This window comes from Erpetoichthys calabaricus, chromosome 5, assembly GCF_900747795.2.
Source record: "Erpetoichthys calabaricus chromosome 5, fErpCal1.3, whole genome shotgun sequence".
NCBI lineage: Eukaryota > Metazoa > Chordata > Cladistia > Polypteriformes > Polypteridae > Erpetoichthys > Erpetoichthys calabaricus.
The window spans coordinates 83618571-83641913 of NC_041398.2; the positions used below are offsets into that span (position 1 = coordinate 83618571).

The following is a 23343-nucleotide window of genomic DNA, read 5'->3' on the forward strand; positions in this document are numbered from 1 at the left end:
ATTGTTTTCTACTCTGTGTAGCAGTTGAATATTTTTAAATTATATTTTCAGTTTAATTTACTATTATGACTATTGATAAGAAGTGTTATATCAAATAAAACTTGATTTATTATAAACTACAAAAAGGTATGGTTTGGTGTTGCCTGGTTATAAATAATTGGGCCAAAGACTGTCTTTTGAAAATTCAATATGGCTAAATACAACCCATGATGAGATGAAAAAGGTACTCTAGAGAAAAGCTATAAAATTGTTATCCTGATTAATTGAGGATAAAATGATATACATGCCTTTGGACTTACAGTAGATAAGATTCAACTTTGGCTGCTACAAAACTGTGCAAGCTAGGGATGATATCCTCACTCCAGTGCACTTGTGCTGCCTGATGGGAATTGTAGTCCCAGTATAGGCACTGTTTTTTGAGTTTCCCCCTTCCTATTATAACCCCTGTTTCTAATACAACATAACGTTTAGCCTATATTTTAAGTTGGATCAATGACAAGGCACATGCAAAACTGAAAAATTAGTTTACCATTTTTGCATGGTTAGCAAACAAACAAACTGACCTCCAAATGGCTTACAATTTCATTTATAAATAATTGCCAAAAATTACACTTTAGTTAATTCATAGAAGCTCATAATTTATGAATGAATACAGTACATAGATAAAACTTTATTGACACTTATTGTTACATCACAAGGGTGCTGTTTTTTGAGTATCACCTCTTGTTTTTTAATATGTACTCATTCTGGTAAACGTAAAAAATGCATTTCATAATAGTGTAAATTTTGTTATTTGTTTTACTGAATAACTTTCATCCTGTCAAACCACTGGGAAAAAAAGGTTACAATTTTTTTAAAAGCTTTGCATAGTGAAACATACGTGCAATAGGTTGTGGTCAGTTAATAATAAACTAAATGTGACCATTTAATTGAGTAGTAGCAGACGGATGAGTGGTACCACTGTACCACAGAGGAACAGCAGAAGCCCAGAAACTGATATTAGATAAGATTAGATAAACTTTATTAATCTCAAGGGGAAATTTAGAACACGTGGAGACCTATACTTTTAATTACACTTTAGAACTCCAGGATGCAGGTAACCCAAGGGTATGTAGAATGGAGCTCTAGCCTGTTGGCTGTATTGCCACAGAGAATATCATCATCCCCGAATATAATTGCATGCCTGGCGTGTAAGTGAATCGTAGACAGGTTATAAAAACTGCTTCTTCTAGAACAGTGAGCCTCACGTCAGGAAGTAGTGTTCACTGTTTTAACAGAGAAGGCTATGGAGAAGCCTAACCTAGCTCTTCCAATTTCTCAAACACATTAATCCAAAGAATTGTTTCAAGTAAACAGTGAATCAGTGAATCTAGTGCAAATTAAGAGAAAATACATTTAGAAGGAAATAAGAAGCACGTGACACTAGATTGTCTCACATTTATAAAAGAGAATATAGGTTGTGATTTTTTTGGAGATGTTGAATGGAAGTGATTTATATATGGCTACATTTTACAGGTTTACATAGGGCTAACTGGCAACCTAGTTGTTGTCTTACCTGATGCAAAAGGAGACTCATGAATTTAATGAATCAATAAAATCTTATTTTGGAGAAAAATACTTTTTAAAATGGTAAATTCATTTACCATTTGATATATTTATTATCTTGTAGTGTTTATTTTGGTCCAGTGTTATCTGCATGGAGGTACATAACCTCCACGGAGAATGGGAAGGAAATGTTCCCTAGCTGTTTTAAAATAGGGTATTGTATCCCTTTGCAAAAAGAATGTGTTGGCTAAATGCAGCAAATTTTCAGGAGTTATGACTGCAAATGAAAATCTAATTGCATTTTCCATCATATCCTTAACTCCCCAGATAAAAAAAAAAAAATTAAATAAAAGCCACATCTACTTTTACTTGAGAGGAGAACTGAGTTTAAGAAGTGGTGTCAGCTGTTCAAAGTATACCCTGCATATTCAAAATCAATGTTCACTTTTAGTGTCTAAAGCTGAAAACCATTTGACGTGTTTTGAATCCACACTATACTTAGTTCTTTTTCCTTGGTAGCAAATGACCACAAGTTTTATATTCATCAGTATTTTTTCTTAATGAGAGATTTCCTAATTCAAAGTGGTCTTTTTAATTTTTTGAAAATGTTTAGATAGATAGATTGATTGATTGATGAGATACTTTATTAATCCCCAAGGGAAATTCACATACTTCAGCAGCAGCATACTAATAAAAACAATATTAATTAAAGAGTGATAAAAATGCAGTGCAAGTTAAAAAAATGCAAGGTGGAGAGTGTGAGGCAGGTATAACAGTCAATCCACTGTTACATATTTTTATCTTTTAAATTGACATGTTCATTTTTCTTTTTCAAAATATATTAGACACTTTTATGTATAATCCAATTTTGGAGGACAAAGGTTAGGCTTTTCGCTATTATCAGATTACATTGCATGTGTGTGTTTGTGTGTGTGTGTGTATACACTACTAGTCAAAACATTCCAATTTTCTAGTTTTTATTGAGATTTAATTATTTTAAGTGAATTGATTCACCTGAAACAGTACCAAGGTAACCTGTAAATTGCTAGAGGGTTACAAAAAAGTTTAGTTTACCAAAAAATGAAAAATAATATAATTTTCAAAGTTAAACAAAAAGTCCTTAATCAGGAAACAAGTAGTGGGTTGACCACTTACATCTTGTCTGCAGAATTGGAAGTTAATTAAGCTTTGAAAGTTGATGTAACAATTCCTACAGGTGTCCCGACTTTTATTAATTACTTACAAACCCTCTGGCTGTATAAAGGCAGTGTTGTAACAAACTGCGTTGCTGTGCTCTCTGAAGCATTATTTGAACAATATTACACTGTATATTGCTATCATAATGATGAGAAAAGAGCGATAAACAAAGAAAGATAGACAGACCACTATAACCCATAAAAGGGTAGGCCTTTTAGCTAAAGTGTCAGTGAGTAATATTTTGTAAACCATTAAAAGGAACTTGGAAACTCTGACAGAAACAAGTCTGACTGACCCAAAGCCACAACAAAATCAGAAGACAGGTTACTGAGAGTCAGCAACATGTGTGATAGGTTAGTTTGCTAACATATTACTTGGTCGCCAAAAAAGGCCTTTGTTTATAATTCAGTTTCCTGTTTTTTGGTAACCTAAACTTTTTTTAACCTGTTGTCACTTTAACACTTACATTTGTATCATTTCAGCTTGTTCACTTGAGACTTAAACTGCTTACATTTTAATTAAAGTTGGAAAAATTAGGAGTTTTAAAACTTTTGACTGATAGTATATATTACAATATTGGCTGATAAAAGTTGCCATTATCAGCTGAAATAACATTAAATTAATATTCCTACATATCCACAAGTTGCAGCAACATGTCAATAGTGTGCCTTTTTAAATTGCTCAGAAGGATTGGCACTTTTTTAATGTCTTATGTGTAATTCTTATAAAAGATATTGTATGTATAATTATGTACTGAATATATATAATTTAATATCTATCTGTCTGTCAGCTGTTTCTACAAGAAATTGGAGTTATTTCCAGTATTGCTTAACTTAGAATACAGGCTATTAAAAATTTTGATTTTCTACATATAAATATCTAGATAAACATTTTTCACAATTATTACTGAATTATTAAGTTGATTATTTTTACTGTTCTAATTTCTGTAGATCTTCTTAATTTAACAGTAAAATTTTGCTAGGGTTTCATACATATATATACAGTATATATATATATATATATATATACATATATATATATATATAAAATATATGAAGACTAAGGCCTGTGTGTCTTGTCCCTCATGCTATCTGATTGGTTAGTTTGACTTTGGTGATGAGCGAAAGAGAAGTGTGAGTGTGAGACACACGAGGAGGAGTAAAGGCGCATGCTGAGAGAGTTGCCTTCAATGATGAAAAGTATAAAACCAGAAAGAAGGCGAGAAAGGTGCATCGAAAATAATGAAAGTCTGATAAGTAGGCTTTACAGGAATGTGCTTGAGAAGTGGAGCACTGGTGAAGAGACTTTCACAGACACACGAATACAGAGGAAAGGTGTTGAAGGTACACACAGGGCAAGAGATAGCATATATTTTTTTAATTATCCTACCTTTATTACCAGTGGCTAGTATGTGTATATATAATGTATGCTATACATTATATACAGTATAATGTATAATGCTTGATGTTACATGATTTTCAATATCTTGTTTCTTTGTACAACTACCTTCATAGCATTAATAGTTTTTCAATCTCCAGAGTTATTTTGAAATCTTTAGTGTACATATGCAATTATTGTAAGATATAAAATTGTAATGCATATAGTGTACCTTATAATTGTGACCTATGAAGTTGTCATGGATCATCATTAGAAGAATAGTTTTAAAGATTTTATTCAGTTGCATTTTTGAAATCCACTTTCTTGTTTACCACACCTAAGTACATTTTGGTATTGAGGTAGCAAAGAAGGCATTTTAGCCAAACTTTTTAAAAACAACTTAATGTTTATCTAGTTTGTTTATAAAGGCCACTCTGTTAATCCCCCGGCAAAACAATAAACCTTCCAATAAAATGATAGAATCATAAATGAAATAATTTTGAAATTGACCCTGTGATTTTTTATGTTAAATGTAAATTGATGTTAAACACGTAGTCACACTGTAATTTTCCTTTATTTTTTTAAGGGAACAACACTGTCACATTCTGGAGTCTTACCTGCACCAGCGGTATCTGGTAAGCAAATATGTACTTTTGTATATATGTTTAGTTTCTCATGTATAATTACCATTAAAATATATTTTTACTTATATAAAGTATGAAGGTTTATTAATGATTGGTGTTTATGTTTTAGGTTTTATACTTTAAAATAAAGAGGTTAGCTTATTGATATAATCTATTTATCAAGCCTCTAGCTTTTAATAATATTGCTACTTAAAAGCTTCAGTTCACATCAGTTTTTACCCACTTGTCTTGGTGAGGATCACTAAATTGGACAGACTATGCAACAGTCACCAGGTACTTCTGGGGAATTTCCAAACACTCTCTGACCAGCCAAGAAATACAGTATAATACAGCACGTCCTTGGTTTTCCCCATCTGGTACACACTAAATGGGAGGTGTCTATGGGACATAGTCAACATATGCCGAAATCTCCTCAACTGTTTTTGTTCTGCTGAAGCACTAGGTCTACTCCATGGTTCTCACCAGTGTCTCACCTTCTCATCTTATCATAAAAGTGAAACCAGAAATGTCACATAGGAAAAATTAATTTTGGTATCTTATATGCACAATGTAATTTTATTGGTTATTACCTTGAGCCTGTTCACTGATCCACTGTTTATGAGTGAGGACTACAATGCACTAGCTTCGACATGAACAATATTTGGGTGCTCCCAAAAAAAGAAAAAACAAAGAAAGAATGAACTTTGGCTTTTTACAGAAACTCATTATATAAATACATAAATAGATAGATAAATATATATATATGCACACATATTGTGGCCTGAACACACACCAGAATGACTAAAAAGAAAGAAAACATCTGATTGTACAGTCTCAATAACAGTGAGGCATTATGCAGTCATATTGCTTTTGGTATAAGGAGCCCCAGTTGTGTTTCTTGACACACATCTGCTGATTAATTCATTGGCTGAAGGTCCAGTGTTAGTGGGTTGGAGAGAGGATGTGTAGGATTGCTCATAATTGCACTTAGTTTTGTTTTTATTCTGTTTTTCACTACTATCTCAAGGGGGTTGAGAGTACATCGTATAACTGAGCTTGCCCTTTTAATTAGCTTGTTGGTCCAGTGGGCCCCTCTTGAAGTGATGTTACCAGCTCAGCACACCACAGCATTGAAAATCATACTGGCCATCACAGAGTTGTAGAAGAGTTATGAATGATGTCACTACCTACATTAAAAGAACACAGTCTCCTAGGGCAAAAGAGCCTACTCTGCCCTTTCTTATATAGTTCCTCTGTGTTACCAGACCAGACCAGCCTGTTATTGATGTGGACCCCCGTGTACTTGTAGCAGTCACCAACTTTATAACCAGGCTCTGAATAGTGACCGAACATAGAGGCTTTTTGGGGTGGCAAAAGTCAATAACCAGTTCCTTGATTTTGTTGATAGTAAGATGTACACAATTCTTTTTCCAAGAAGGAAAGTTCTCCGCCTGACTCCTATACTCTGTTTCACTCACTCTTTCAATATAGTTCATAACTTCAGAATCATCTGAGAAATTTTGTAAGTGACATGACCTGCTCTTATATTTATAGTCTGAGATTTATAGAATGAAGAGAAAATGAGACAGGACTGTTCCTTATGGTGCTCCAGTGTTGCCCATATCGGTATCAGACGGATCCGTATCCGTCTCACAAACTTTGGTGTGCCCGACAGACTCATCCACCTACATATCTCTGAGCTTACCACTTAACAGGGATGGCTGAATGGTACTGATGGCACTGGAGAGATCAAAAAACATAATCCTCATAGTGCTACCAGTCTGTCCAGGTGAGAATAAGCCTTGTGGAGCAGCTAGATAAGTGTATCCTCCACTCTAGTCTTTATCGATATATACTATACAACCCAGTCTTAAAGCTAATTTGGTCCCCAAGAATATCCTGCATACATGAAGGCTGATACACCTTGGTTACTGGCAATTTCCAACCAAAGATGTCTTATTCCTACTGCACTACTCTGTTACGTCTTTCCTACAGCCTTCTTTCCCTGTGAGTGAGAAAGTGGCAATCTCCCCACATCAGGTGCCCTGTATTTTCTTTTACTTTAGTCACTCTAGATATAAGGACAATGAATGACATTTTAAAAGCAAAGTAGTATTTTTTAAAATAAAATAATAGCTGCAGAATAAAATGTAATAAAAAACATAAATGAGTAGGAAAGTCTGGATATATAGTGTATGTGAGTGTAAATTGGGTGCAGTGGTTAGGGCTTTGGACTTCAAACCATGAGGTTGTGGGTTTAAATCCTACAACTGATACTGTGTGACCCTGAGAAAGTCACTTCACCTGCCTGTGCTCCAATTGGAAAACAAAACAAATGTGACCAATTGTATCTCAAATGTTGTAAGTCGCTTTGGATAAAAGCTCAACCAAATAAATGAATGTGCATTTCAAATTGTCTGAATAAAAATGTACCCTTACTTTAATGTCAGAAAGCTTACCGAAGATTAGCAGCAGGGTCAAAAGAGGATGTTTTCCTAGGTGGCTTTTCAATTCAGCAGTTGAGCTGAGACATGAATTCCATTCGCTAAAGTCTGTCTCTGACATCACTCTTTGATCTCTAAAACAGGCCATTCTTCATGTTAAAATCACAGGTTTGGTTCTGTACTTTATGTTAGACACAGATAATTGGCAAGCTATTCTGGTGTTGGACAGCTCTACCTAAAATGTTTGACCCTAGTACTTTATCTGTGCACTACTGAGCTCTTGACCATTTTCAGGATCCATGTCCCTGAGTATTTCTGAGCAGCAAGAGATGCTGTTCTGGAGGTGAAAGTGGAGCTCAGATAGTCATTCCTAGAATATCCTCACTACTTGCACAGGTCTTATAGGTCTATCCAGCAGGTACTCTATTATTCACCATGAAGCACAAACTAGTGATCATAGTAAATGAATTAATCTTTAATTAGTATTAGTTAATCATTATAGTATTAAAATGAAAGGATTGTTGTTACACACAACCAATACATGATCTAAACCAAATCACCTACTGTCTTTAGCTTAATATGGAAGTAACAGCAAAACGTCAGAGTTGAACATGTCAGAGCTGTGTGCCGGCATATCAATTTGGCAGCTTGCTGATATGCTAGTAAAAACATATGGTGGTGTTATTGGTCTCAAGAGTTTGTTGGTTATGCATTAAACATTATTATTAGTACTTTACCGGTAATGGCATTAGAACAATCGACATTCTCCAAATTGTTTAGTGGCAATGATGTAATTTTATACATTAATTATTCAAGGCCAAAAATACATTATTACATGCATGTCTTTCCTTCATTTTGCGACCATTGTTATAAAGTACTAATACTTTTACATTTTTAATTCAATTGACTTAACATCATTGACTATATTTTTGGATGGTAAGTTGTTGGTGCCAGTTATAGCATTATAAAGTTTAAAATAAAAAACGTACATTTTTAACTTCTAATACAGTGGAACCTCTAGATACGAGTTTAATTCGTTCCAGCACTGAGCTTGTATAGCGAATTTCTCGTATCTAGAACAAACTTCCCCATTGAAAATAATGGAAATCCAGTTAATCCGTTCTGCCCCCCAAATATATTAACATAAAAATCAATTTTCCTAACAAATAACACTGATAAATTATATATACTGTAGTCTACCTTTAATAAATAACACTGGTAAATAATATAACTGATTATTAAAAGAATCAAAACAGGTGTCCAAAGTGCAGTAGAGCATTCAATAAATCTTTAAATAAATAATCCTTAAAACAGTTGTGAAGTGGAGGTTTAAAATACACAAGAATAACAATCCTTTAACACGAGGTTAAAACGTCAAAAGGATGCCGTCTTTAAAAAACAGATGACAATCCCCGGTGCTTCTTCTCTGTTAGCGTCTCACCTGCGGGCTCTGCAACAGGAGAGACACTCTTAATGCAGCTGACCTTCTCTACACCGTCCTGCTTCAGCTGTTTGGCTCGCCTGTTCAGCTCACTGTTCAGCTACACGCGAGCCTGCAGTCACTCACTCGCCCTGCCCGCCCGCCCGCCTGCGCTCGCGCTCTCTCTCTCTCTCTCTCTCTCTCTCTCTCTCTCTTTTCTTTTACTTTTTCTCCCCCTTAACCGGCTCGCGCTTCTCTATATATGCGGGGAGGACATGGCAGCTGCAGCCCATCAGCCACAGGAACAATCATGGATGTGGGCAGTTTCCACCTGTGCACTTAAGTGAGAAACGCAGACACCGCAGATCGCGGCTCGCAACTGCTACCACGCCCCCTCGCTAAGCCGCGAGCTATACCCACAGCCTGGCTCGTGGCTCGTTACGCGAACCAATGCTCGTATTTAGATCTGAATTTTTCACTCATACTTTCCTCATATTTTGAATTTCTCGTATACAGAGATGATCGTATCTCGAGGTTCCACTGTATAAGAATGTAGTGTTTGTACTCAAGGTAACAAATATGGACATTTTTAAATGAAAAATAAAAAAACTTCGGCTGCAATAGTGTCTCTGGTGATGTATTATTTGTTAAGATAATGTTAGAACAACTGTTGAGTTCAGAATGTAGTAAGAAGTGCCTCATGTAAAGGCTGCCAACCAAAAGCCTTATATCACTAATTTAAATTAGTCACAATGTATTTAAAGGAGATTTTTTGCAGATATATTTTTGCTATGATGCTAAGACTAATATGATAGAAAAGCTTCTTTTTTTCTAATGCAACACCAATTGTAAAAAGCTAAAGTGTGTTTGACCTAACCAGGAAGGGGTCCATCATGAAATTAAGGGCAAATTCATGAAGGCAGAGCACACAATTTAAGAGCAAGCTGAGAAATGGAGTGTGTTCAGCAAGACATAATGCTCTTATTTTTCAGGAAGTATTGTAGATGTACTGTTTTAATAAAGTGGTCTCTTTTTTTACATATTTTTTAACACTCTTTTGTTCATGAGAAGGCTTAAAATATTTTATACATTAGAAGAATATTCTCTAAGTACTATTAAAGACAAAACATTGTTGTAGGTTTAATGAATTTCCAAAACCCAAGACATAGTTTCCTACAGTATGTTTAGTGTTGAATATTGTTAAAATATTAAATTGTTAAAATATTTGTATGACTTCAACATAATCTTTGTTTTCTCTAAAAATAGGATACTGTGTGTCATGCATGTAACTGCGTTTTGGTCTTGCATAGCAAGTAGCAGTAGTGGTTCTGTAGGCTGAAACGTCTCATTTTGGTTAAAATTTTTACTAACATTATATTTCTGGACATTTTCTGAAAGTGATATTGACCATCACAATAATGCTTGAAAAAAACTGTAATTATAACTAAGACATTGTATTTTGTTCAAAGTGTAAGGTACAACTTTTACTATGTTGTAATGGGGGTTTTTCTTTCAGAATTTGGCGTCATTTAGTATTTTGGTAGAAGGCAACATTTCTTCATAAACTGTAATATGATCAGTGCCTTTGCCAAAAAAAAACAATCGTGTTTTTTTTGATGATAGTTAAAGATAAAATCCACATGTTTTGTCGAGTTGAGTGATTCATGTGTTACTAATTAAATCTGTTACCACTACTGGTGTGGATACACCTGAAGCACAGGGAAATGGTAGACTCTCTTATATGTGTCTGTGTGTTCTTTTTAGGAAGGTGACTGAAATTAATTTAGCTGTTGCCATTAGCTGTCACACTATGAAATTATAATGGAAAGGTAAAAACATTTCAGCTTATAAAAGCAACACAACAAATGTGCAAAAACTGCTCTTGCTTTATTAATTATATCAAATTGCAAGTTCATTGGGATCCACTAATGTATCTAAAATACATTTTGAATTTTTCAGAAAGCTACAGGCTTAACAAGTAAAGAATATTTATAATTTAAATTCAAGTCGATTTAGGCAGAACAATGCAACAGGTCCAATGTAAATCCAGTCTAATAGGGCCTAATGCCTCTAATTCCAAGCTGAACTGCATTTTTTTCAGTTATATTTCATGTTGAATAAAACATATTCAACTAAATATAAATAGTTTCGCTCTGCCATTTAATCTGTAAAAAGTCAAGAATTAATGTTTTTATTAATATTGGTAAAAAATGTTAATGACACCTGATTATACATTTATGTATGATTTTTATGATGAATGATTAATAAGTATATCATTCTGGCAATAGTCTAGTATCTAGCTAAGATTGAGAGTATTGTGCTGTAACTGATTATAGAGATTTGACTGTCAATGTATCTAGCCATTGGATGCCAGCATTTTAAAAATATGGCTGTTTATATATCATGAATTAGGATCTCATCTTGATATTTTGAAAAGAAGATATGCTTGGAATTTGTTTCACCCTCTTCTGGACATCACTTCCAAAAAAAACAATGTTGTATGGAAAAGAATTTATGAAAATGAAAAGGACTGTACTGATGTGGAGGACATTTATGAAGCTGTTTGGAAAGCTAACAGTCAGCGAACTGTAATGAATATGCCTTACTTTTTATCAAAAGCTAGACGTAAATGTCAAAATAATTACAAGAACTTCCTTCTGCCAAAGAGTTACCACATGCAAAGAATGAGAAATGCAGAAAATAAGGCTCAGACCATTGTGGCACTCCAGCAATCAGAGAAGAACAATTTAACTTGTATCAATGATGTGTTTAGCAGCTATTGCTTCATTAGCACACCTGTATGGCTTGTTACACCATCATGTGAGCAGGGTCTGTATGAACCCATGTCACCTGCAAAGAGACTGATGCCTTTAGCTATAAGATACAACACCAACATTGTTGCTAGGTCAGCTAAGTGTGAAATGTCTTTGAAAAATAAACATGGATGTATGAAGGGATATGAACAGAAAACAAATGAGAAGGGCTTATTTAACACAGATTTATGGGATACCAAAAATGCAGTTATCTGGCCTAAACTGAATCATAGTTCCTGGGAGCCCAACTATGAGTTAAACTCAAAAATGCCCTGTAGCTTTCTTGAAGTAGACGGTAACAATTTATCAAATGCAAAATCAATATCAGTGAACAGAAGTGGAACTCACTCACCTACAACAACAGCCTGTTCTGAGTCTTTTGAGAAAAACGAAGACAAGGAGAAGGCCAATGAAGAGGCTGAAGAAGGTAGGAATTTTGTTTTTTAACTTCACCAACCACTTCAATTTTGTTTTCTTTCTGTTTTCTTCTACTAGATTTCTGTCTCAGTCTTCTCTGCTTGCATCAAATTTCTTTTTATAATAAAACGTGTGATATTTTCTTTTGTGAAGTTTTTGTGAATTTTCTTATTTGTGTGTCTGTTTCTTTTACTTCTTTTCTTCTTTCTTTATCGTTGCATGTTGTCACTTTTCGTTTGGGTTTTTCTTCATTTTTTGTCTAAGTGGAACTTTTAAAACTTTAGCTTTCTGATGCACTGTCTGTGCATGTAAATCTTTTTGTTTGAAATTACAGATATGTTTGCTGCAGTATTTCATCTGACAGTGAAACATGACCTAGTGTACTTGTGTAGACAAAAATATACAGAATACTCAAATATGTTGGAAAAACTTCTGAAATAATTTTATTTCCTTGATTTCAAATCACTTTACTTTTTTAAAGATTTAATATAAAGCAAAAGTTAAAAAGAATTGGTACGCTTTTATTATTGTGGCATACCTTAGCATTGCTAAAAAATAAAAAATCTAAATAAATGTTGTAACAATTTACCTTGCTGTGACTGTGATTGCTTGGCGTACAATTAATGAAATGTAAGATTTAACCTTTGACACCTTGTAATGCAACACATGACTACCTAAAAACTGAATAGAAAAAATACTTTATTTTTCTACAGCACATAGCAACAAAAATAAATAATTAAACCATAGTTTAACATATTTCAGAAATAACTGCCACCTGGTAAATTTCCTTCTATAGATGTTCCATAAATGAAATATAGAGGAAAAAGAATATCTCATTCTGAAAAATGTAACTAAAATCAAGAACTGATCATGTGTATTAATCAATTCACTTTAATAAACTGTGTGTAAAAGTCCAGTTAATTAGTTACTGTAATTAGTTAAGTAAATATGTTTTTGTCTCTACAGATTTGACTGTTCTGTTATATTATGAAAAAATTATGTTTATTGATTCAGATATATAGTAATGGACAGTGTACTCTTAGTACTGTCTTATATCTAAAGTAAGTTCCTACAGCCTGGCATCTCCACTGACTTCTAAAACAAAGTTGTCACAGAAGTATTATCTCTTTTGAAATGTAGCACTCCCTTAAGTCCATATTTATATCAGTTAGAAAGTATTTCAGATGTTCCCAGTTAAATCAAAATATATCAACCATATCCACTGCCTTAATCATATGTTATAAAAACAATAGGGAGCAAATATCATGTAAACCATACAGGAACCTGAGAAAATAAAGGAAATACAATAATTGTCTTAATAGGGCATTGAGGACAATGATGTTGCCAAAAGCACCTTCATCCTACTAAGGCGTAGATTCTACAAGTGTCTACAACTTTATTGGACACCATTCTCCAGTGAGAAATTCAATAAGTAGATATTTAAGTGATGGTACTTGAAAATGCTGTCTCATACACCACTCCAAAATCTCCCAAAAAGGCCCACTAAGGAAATCAGTGAACCTAAATCATGCAAGAAAAAAATTAATCTAACACCATAATGCTGGCACTGAAACATTACATATATAGTACTTGGCCACTTCATAGACGATGGCCCATCTGACCATGTGACATTTTCTACAAAAGCAAGATTTTAAGTATAGCAAGGAATTTATGCCTTGCAGCCTACCCAAAATAGCTCACTGTGAGAAATTCCTATCGAATCCTTTCTGATAAGATTATCAGCTTCAGCATTAGTGTGGCATTTGCAGTTCTACTTTTTAGAATCACGTTTGTTTTTTCTTTGAAAGGGATATACAATCAAGGAATTTTCTTATTTGTCTATAATTCCCTGTAAATTATATGATTTTTTCCTCTAGCTTCGGTGCCAGATTCTGCTTAGCCATTGCTTCTCATGATGCTTCAGGTAGTAGACCAGTCTTTTGCCACTGCCAGACATTTCTCAGCAGTCACAATGTAACATTTTACCTTGTCTGTTTAAACTTAGCAAAAATAGTATTGCTCACACATCTTAATCAGTTCCTTCTCCACAAATTCATCACATCAGCGCTTTTTCTTCCTCAAGAGAACATTTCTAGACAGCATGATTGTTGTAAGGATGTTTCTGTATTTTCTGTTTATCCAGGAGAAGACTTTCCTCCAATTTAATATCCAGTTTTAAAGTACTTATGTTTGTTGTGGCATATATGACTTATTGAACTATATATGTACCTCATAAAAATAAACATAAACCCAAATGCTTTCAATTAACAGCATTTAATTTCTAAATCATGTTTTCATATGACATATGTAGCTCAAAGTGCTTTTCTGGAAGTTAAGAAAAAAATGCAAAAAATAATAATTCAATAAAATGAAAAAAATCAATAAAATGATCAAATAAATAAATATAAACTAACAAAATACAGATGAAAAGTGTGCAATAGAAATGGCAGAGTCCTTAAATATGGATTAAGTTGAATAAGTCATTTTTTTAAGCCTGTAATGATTATAACGTTAAGTCTGATGCTATTGTCAGGGAGAACAGAAACATAAAAATTCCAAATATCCAGCCCTGGGTAGTCTATAAAACATACAAAGTGCTATAGCAGTTCATTACTGTTATGATGCACTATCCTTGAAGACTGGAGTGTCCACATTCCTTCCAACATCACAGTAAGCTTCAGAGTACTTAAATCAGATGGCACTGGCACAAAATGCCAATGCAGAAAACTAAATTAATGATTGCAAATCAGTAAAGTATATCATATTGCAGTGCTTATTATAATTCTATTGTAACTGATGAAAAAACACAACTATGAAAAAGCTGACATAAAAAAAGTGTTTTTTTTTTAATGTTCCACAGCAGTTGTGTGGCATATCTTTGTTGGAAAGGCATCCCAGATTTTTCGTGCATGACAGCAAAAGACCAGCACACCATTTCGTTTATGCTTAGCTCTCAAAATAATAAGAAAGCCAGTGTTTGAGGATTTAAGATTATGACTGGGAATGTAAGGGGACAGGCACTCCAAAATATAAGGGAGGGCAAACTTATTCACAACTTTATATATCATTAAAATATTTTAAAATCAATTATAAAGGACACAGGTAACCAATGTAACAATGCTAAGAGATATGCTCTGATTTTCTTTTAATGGGTAAGATTCTTTCTATAGCATTTTGATTTAGCTGCAGTCAATTAATTTATTTATTAGGTAGTCCTGTTTGGATTGCATTTCAGACATCTAGTCAGATGAAAACAAAATTGTAAATTAATTTTTCAGCATCTTGAGATGCTATAGAAGGTCTAAATACCATTCATAAATGAAAAAATACAGAAAAATAGATCAAATTAACCTTTGTATAAAGATTTAAACTTAACTGGTTGAAATATGTTTTTTTACTTGGGTTAAAAAACAAAACATTATTTCTTGGTAACTGATTAAAATAGTTTGATGTGTATTTACAGTACTTGCATTAAAAATATTTTAAAAATTAGACACATTTAAACAAATTAAAATATTCCTCAATAGGCTTTGCTTTATCATATTATTGAATTTGTGTCTTATTACAGATGATTTATTTAGTATAATATGTACTAACTTGGTTTAAAAAGTTGGGTATGTCAACAGTGTAATAAATTATACCTCCGAGCTGATTCACTTTACTTCAAAGCACAGTATAATGCTACAGTATCATTTATTTTGAAATTGAACTGTGTGCCGTTCTTGTCTGTTTTCTAATTATACATTAGAAAGGCGTATCATTATTATCGAGGAAAATGACAGAGAAATTTGAAAAAATAATATTCTATAATAAATCTTAAACCATACTGTTATAGATTTTGAATACAGTTAAATTCCCCTTTGTATTCTAAAGGACAGTTCATTATAAAGAAAATGCTCCACTCTTCTGACATCCAGTATTTGTCAAAGATTGTCTGTAGCTATTTCTTTTTCATAACAAAAGGTACACCTTAAGTTTTATACAGCATTTAAACTGAAGTATAGGCAAGGTGACATGCTGCATGTTTACAATTCATATTGGTTTATTTTTTGAGCAAATACTAATTTGTTTTTCACATGGTAAACCAGATGGGGCAGCACTGTATAAATGAACGCTTTGATTTGAAATCTTCATTTAGTCTTATATTCCAGGTAGCATTATAATAAGCATAACAGATTAGCTTATTATCTTTAATATAGTACACTTAGAAGTAGCTTACGTAGACAAAGGAAATTACAGTCTTTGTGAAAGACAATGTTAAAAACAAATTCATTATTGTTATTATTGTTAGCCATTAGAAATTTCAATAAATGCTATTATGAAATATCTTATATCATCTTATAAAAATTTACATTATTCAATCCATATATGAACTTCTAAAGTAAGAACAGAAAGAATTACTCACTCATGAAAAAAAATGCTTAAATGTGCTCAGTATACAACTGTATCACAAACTAATTTATTCTTTACAGATAAGAAAGCCAGAAAAAAGGAAGATAAAACTAAGACAGATCAGACCTATGAAGTTATGGAAGGGCGGGGGACAGATAGGCCGAGTGAGGTATTTGTTTCTTTTTACAATCAAACGAATACGCTTAGGATTAATGCAGATTGAATTTGGTGTGCAGTGACTTTACATTAAAGGTGTTTTATATTAAAACAATGTATTGATTATTGATTATGCTGAATGTTTTTGTTGTTGTTTTGGGTGATATGACACATTTATTCACACAGCTACCTTACAGCTCCAGAATCCTGGGTTTAAAATCCAGCCCAGGGGCTGTTTGTAAATTTGACCCACATTCCTATAGGTTTTTTCTTGTCCCTGCATCTCCATATTAAAATGAGCTGATTCGCAAAATAGTTGGATGAATGTTCTAGTTTGGTACTCTACTTTTCATGTAAATGATAATTCAGAACTTTCAGCTACATACAAAAAATGGTCTACTAAATGCATGTAGCTGGGATACTTACTTTTAAGTATAACCTGATAAGTGTATGAAATAAAGCAGGATAGTCTAGTGTGCTTGACATGATTCTACCTAACACCACAAATTAAAAAAATGAGAAGTTCACATAGAGACTAGAATTATTAGCTTTTTCTCCATTTTCCTTTGCCTCCCATTTTCTTTCTTGATCAACTCTTTAAAGATACAAGAAACTCTTTACAGATATAAGAGCAGTTTGAAAATGTTTTCTTATCATGCCCGATGCCTTCAGGTTATAATTTTAGTTTGATTCCATAGAACTGAACTTGCATTTGTTTACTATTCACATCTAATGATGCAAACCAAGTTTGTTGCTTTGTGCTTGTTTGATAATTTAAAATCAAATTGCTATACATTATTTTGTTGGCTTAGAATTATATATGTTAGATTCAGTGGTCATTTTGTTAATGGTGGGCTGCTGACAGAATAGAAAAAGTTAAGTAACTGGTGTAGTTAACCTCTTGTTTTCTCTATTTCCCAATTTACATTATTTTTAACTTTGAAAAAGTGGAGACACCACCTCCTTATAAATTTGTGACAAATTTACACTCAGGGTATTTCATTATATATATGTATATATTTAATGACCATCATAGTATATCATTATGTCTAATTGCCATATACTGCATGTACAGTATGATATCCAGTTCTTAATTTTTAAAAATGTTTTAATAAAATTCTTAACTGTTTGCAGAAGGAGGGCTATGAACTAATGGCTGCCTGTGGTCAACAGAAAACTGGCCATGCAGCAGAAGGTAGGCCTGTTTTACCTATGCATTACCAAAAAATGTAAAATATTTGTGTAGATGTTCTTAACACTATATATAACTTTAATATAATGTAAACATTTAACAGGTCAACAGCAAGCAGATTCACAAAAAGTGAAAATTCACAAAAGGGTAAAAATATGAAAGTCCCATAATTAGCTTTGGGAATACAGTATGTTGATATGTGGCTTAAATGTATATTTCTGCTCTTGCACTGGATTTTAAAGCACAAAGCTGCTAGTTTATTTCCTAGTTTTGACTGATTATGTGATACTGAGCACATAATTTATCCTGCCTAATACCTACCAGGCCAAGGTAAAACATATAATATATAAAACATTATATACATTTATACATTATTACATTTGTATAACATAAAACATTTATAACATATAAAATATATATATATACAGTGACTGGTTGACAGACTGTGAGATAGCCAGTAAGAATAAACTATGTAATCATTGACATTTGCCAAAATAAAAAATAAAAAACACGTTTACCGCTTCCCAAGTACTATCAAATTCATGGGTAAATCATCCAACTTCAAGAAACTACACCACATGGTGGGTTAAAGGGAGCTCCGTCTCTTTTGCCATTTGGTCTCAGAATCAGCTGCCATCCTTCAGGGCAGCTTGCTTTTTAGAATGTCCAGACCAGAACAGGCAGAGCCATCTTGAGGGTTAAGGTGGGCATTAGGCATCATCCTGAGACCGTCAGAACTGCAGAAGGGAAAGAAGACATTGTTAGCGTACAGCTCCCTTCTCGTTGTAGGCTAGTCACAGAACCAGCAAGGCGGAAATGCATGACAATAAATATCTATAGTAAAATAAAACCAACAAAAAAAAAGAGTTGGGGGATCAGTGCGTCACCCCATTTAATGTTCAGTACGAAAACAACAGGGAAATAAGAAGGATAAGTCAATGATAAAGTGTTTAGCTCTTCAAGAACTTACATTTCTCATGAAGGCTGGGTCAAAAGAGCAAAGACTTTCTGGGTCAGGTGGTTTATGCAGTGAGGTGGAAACAGTCGGGGTGGAGCCGCTGTTGTTTGAGCAGAAGTGACATCATTGGTCCTCCAGATAGATTTCCTTCTTTTAAAAGCAAATGGAAATTGGGTTAGTGGCAGTGTCATATCCAAATCCATCCATATAATATCAGTCAACTCTGCTCCCATGAGTCATGCCCTAAGGTTGCCTGGCTGACAAAATAAACAATTGCACTATGGATCTGTCCTTGTAAAACATTTTGGGATTAAGTAGAAAGGTACTATATAAAATAATTATTACTTGTACTTTTTGTTTTTTTATTGTCCTGAAATTTATAGGGATACCTAATGGTAAAAAAATTTTTGTACTGCTAGTGCTGTCCATAGTTTATTCTAGCAATTCACTTAATTGGGTGGCACGGTGGCAGAGTGGTAGCGCTGCTGCCTTGCAGTAAGGAGACCTGGGTTCGCTTCCCTGGTCCTCCCTGTGTGGAGTTTGCATGTTCTCCCCGTGTCTGCATGGGTTTCCTCCGGGTGCTCCGGTTTCCTCCCACAGTCCAAAGACATGCAGGTTAGGTGCATTGGCAATCCTAAATTGTCCCTAGTGTGTTCTTGGTGTGTGTGTGTGTGTGTCCTGCAGTGGGCTGGCGCCCTGCCCAGGATTTGCTCCTGCCTTGCGCCCTGTGCTGGCTGGGATTGGCTCCCCCATGACCCTGTGTTAGGATATAGCGGGTTGGAAAATGACTGACATAATTCCAAAGCGTCTTTGGGTTCCTTCACAATGTGTGGCCAAAGCTGCATTGTATTCTGGTGCTACCAGCTGGATGGATTCAATGGAAATATCCATCAGTAAAGTGAAGCCACACGAATCAGAATGAGAAAGCCATGTCAAGGCAAAAGCCAGTTATGCTTGGAGTTTATTGAGTATAAGGGTTACAAAATTCAAAGTGACACATAAGTGAAAGTAAAGAGGAATACAGTACAGTGTGTTTTTGTGTTAGAATCAAATAATAGAACTAATCCAAGATAGGAAATCCTTATTTCATTGGTTAGATTAGATTATCATTTAAGCTATTAAAATAATTATTTTGTTTGTATTAAATAATTTCAAGAACCTGGAGTACTAGCATATCTGAATGGTACTCGTTAATACAAGAACAGTCAAAGTGAGCTTTATACTGTAGTGGATACTTATGAAGTAATAATGGAGATACAAAAAACATTTTACGACAACAAATAGGCATAAATAGGCCCTAAGCACTTAGATTTTGGTGTTTTCATATATATCTAATTCAAAATATAAACAATATTAAACTGTAAAATAAAATTTTATTTAACTTACAATAAGATGGAGAATAATATTTATTATTGTCGACTTACACTTTATTTTTTATTTGAAATGTTTTCCCTTACTTTTTGTAATTTCAAAGTCTTTGATCAGATCCTCAAAACTAATCTTACGTAACACTTCTGCTTCTATAACTAGAAGAGATAAGGCATCTGTTGGGATTTTTAATATACTTTAGCTGTGAAAAAGAATGAGCAATTTGTGACCATTAATGTTAAAAATATATGAAAGCAAATGTCTACATTTACAAAGGCACTCAATATTTTATTTTATAAAGTTCAGCGTGATTGGACGACTGAATGGGACAGCCAACATGACCAAGACAAGAACGATAATATGAACCTTGGTGACAGGACCAGGATAGGTTAAATTAAATTCCATAAGATGTTTTCAGAAGTACCAGTTCATATGTCTGATAAGGGAACCAGCATATTTCTGTCAGAAGCAGGCAGTCCTTTTCTCTGGAAGGCAACAGTAAGCATGGGAGAGTGTAGTCATTTTAGATAGTGAACCTATTACGCTGCAGGAACATCACCAGCCTTTGCTGAAGAAAGTCAGTATTTGCTTCCAGACTTGAAGCTTCGAGTCTACATGACTCAGTATTAATATTAAAACATTCAACTAAAATTATTTTTTTAATAGTAGTAACACCTATTGTATAAAGCAGTGTTTCCCAAACTCGGTCCTGTGGCCCCACTGTGGCTGCAGGTTTTTGTTCCAACCGGATACCTAATCAGTGACAACACCTGACAGCACTGATCTTATTTAATTAACTGGTATTTTTTTTTTCTTTTATTCGACATTCAGAAAAGCATAGCAGCATGATTTTTACATTTATAAGACATTTAGAAATATTTCTGGTTTTGCTATAAATTTAAATGCTTAACTCTCTTTTGTTGATTTCATTATACTTTGCCCTTTCTCTGTGCAGTTTTTTCCCCCTTTGTTGTATCTTAATAATGACAATTTAAAACGAACAGAGCAGACACGCAGGCAAACAACACTAAATAATCAAAGGCTGCCAAGTACTTTAGCAACCAACCCACTAATGAGTAAATAATGGATTAATTAAACAATTAGAAGACCTAGAAAAGTAGAATGAAAATCAAGATGAAAATACTGTTAAAAAGAAAAAAAATACATTATTCCTATATAACTGCTTGGTACATTTTAATTTTTTTTGGCAAACTTAGTTTTCTAATTTCTATATTGTTCCCTAAACACAGAACTTGGGAAATAACAGTTCACTTAATTATCCCAGGAGTTCAATTAAAAACAGAAGCTGGTTGGAACAAAAACCTACAGCCACAGGAGTTCACCAGCACCGAGTTTGGGAAACACTGTTCTAAACTAAAGGAAAAAACAATCCTAGCTACCTGAAAACTGACATATTTAAACTTGCAAGTTCTTCTAATTTTAAGAATTGTTGTCGGATATGCCAGAATGTTCATGAAGCAATAATGATATGCTGAAAAGAAGATGCACACACCATATTTCCTTCATTTATTGATCTCTTGAACATATAGCTTATTGTATAGTGTTAGGAATACTGTATTTTCTACTAGTTAATATTATGAAAATTCTGCATTTTCTGCCTAAACATGAGGGAAGCATGTCCATCTCTTACTCTCTTCACAAAGTCCACACTTTGAAGCCAAAAGAAATTGGCTTAAATAATTTACAGTAAATAAGGCAATTCAATCTGCTGAAAATTTAATCAAATTGAATTATAATACTGCAAACAAGATTCACCTTGTACTGTCATCACACAGTTTGAAAAATCATAAAAACCTGGTTTACACATTACAGTAGAGTGCTGTAGATGCACAATAGAATAAAGTAATGTATGTTAGTTGTCATATAAGATTAATAGTCAGTTGTAAACTGACCTATTGTGAGACTGGGAGTGCGCGTGAATGAGCCTTGCAATGGACTTGAACCCTGTGCCAGTCTGGTACTTAACTTTCTGTCCAATGCCTTCAAGATACACTTTTAACCCTGAATTGGATAAAGTGGACTTCAGGATATTATGCTATTGTATTTAAATGACTTAATCGTACAGCACATCTGAGACTGACTCACTTCAGATGCTGTCAGAAAAGATAAAACATGAAGTATGCGGTTTAGTGTATTGTACTTCCATTAAACTAAGGCATCTTGCTGCCAAGGAGAAAAAAAATCTTTTAAAAGCAAATTATAAAAGTGTCAGTATATATTTATTAATAATGTGGTATGAAAATGGCACAACATTATAAAATCTTTAAAGGTCATTAATGGGACACTACTGTTTTAGCAGTAAGTCAGGCTACATTTCCAATGTAAATACATTTCTTTTTTTCATTACTTTTGAAGGGGAAAAAGTACGAAGCAACAATTTGTATAATCATATTTAAATTCTGCATAAGTTAATATCAAACCCTAATTAAATCAGAAACATACCAATATTCATTTTTAAATTATTTCTGGTTGCATTTGTTTGTAATATGCTATCTTAAAAAATAAATATTTTCTGTATTGGCAATAAAATACAGATGAATCAAGGTTTTATAATACAGAGCCCTATGGTATTATCATGTGAGCAAATATGCTAATTGTCAAATATATTTTTTAATGCACGTTTAGATCCACGAAGAACCTATGAGCTGATGATCTCCGCAGCTGAAATTCCAAAGACATGTGATATAGGCTCATCTGCTGAACATGGTTTGTATACTTTTATAGCAGAACCCTGGCTTTGAATATGGTAATGTTGTTGTTGATTCACAGTGCTTGTATGCCATTTACAAATTGTGAATTTTTAATTCCTGTGTTCATTCTTAAAAGAATTCCAGTTTTGACCTAAAGTTCAAATACATATTAACATACTTTTTAAAATTTTCCATTTTCTTAGTTCTTGTGCACCAGATGATTGCTATAGTATGAGATACTTTCTTGTACACTTTCTTCTAGTATGACTGCCACTTCAGTAATGTTGGTTCAAGAATTATTTAAAGGCAGACCCACAATCCTGATCCAAGAGAGCTGTAAAATATTCTTCCTGCTTCATAACAATATTGTCAATCACAAACAACATTTCTTCACCCTTACTAAAAAGAGCCTAGATTCACTTAATTTGCCAAATGGTTTTCCAGAACCTATTTGAGGGCAGCCAAAAATCATTCTTCATGACATGACCCATAATCTTTCCATGTACATACTGGTGATTTGGCAATTGTGGCCACTCTCACCTACTGTGACAGGCATCAACTGCCTTTCATCCATAGTTCCCAGGAGCTTGTAAACAGTACTCCATCTCTAATACAATAGCAGACATGTATTTTCTGTTAATAGAAAGTACACGGAGAAGAATCCTTTAATCAGGAATCTTTAGCAAGTGCCAGCTTGCATGCCGTCAAAGAAAATTAATCACTTGTACAC

At 33.7% G+C, this 23343-nt stretch overlaps 1 protein-coding gene across 3 annotated transcripts in view; it reads left to right on the forward strand.

Moving 5' to 3' along the window:
- Positions 1-23343, forward strand: part of dok7b (docking protein 7b) — a 177763-nt gene that overhangs the window by 131090 nt on the left and 23330 nt on the right. For all 3 annotated transcript variants that reach the window (XM_051928240.1, XM_028801722.2, XM_051928239.1), the window contains exons 8-11: positions 4706-4754; positions 16309-16397; positions 17519-17579; positions 22549-22629. In XM_051928240.1, the coding sequence (XP_051784200.1) occupies positions 4706-4754; positions 16309-16397; positions 17519-17579; positions 22549-22629 (280 nt within the window). The remainder of the gene's footprint in view (positions 1-4705; positions 4755-16308; positions 16398-17518; positions 17580-22548; positions 22630-23343) is intronic.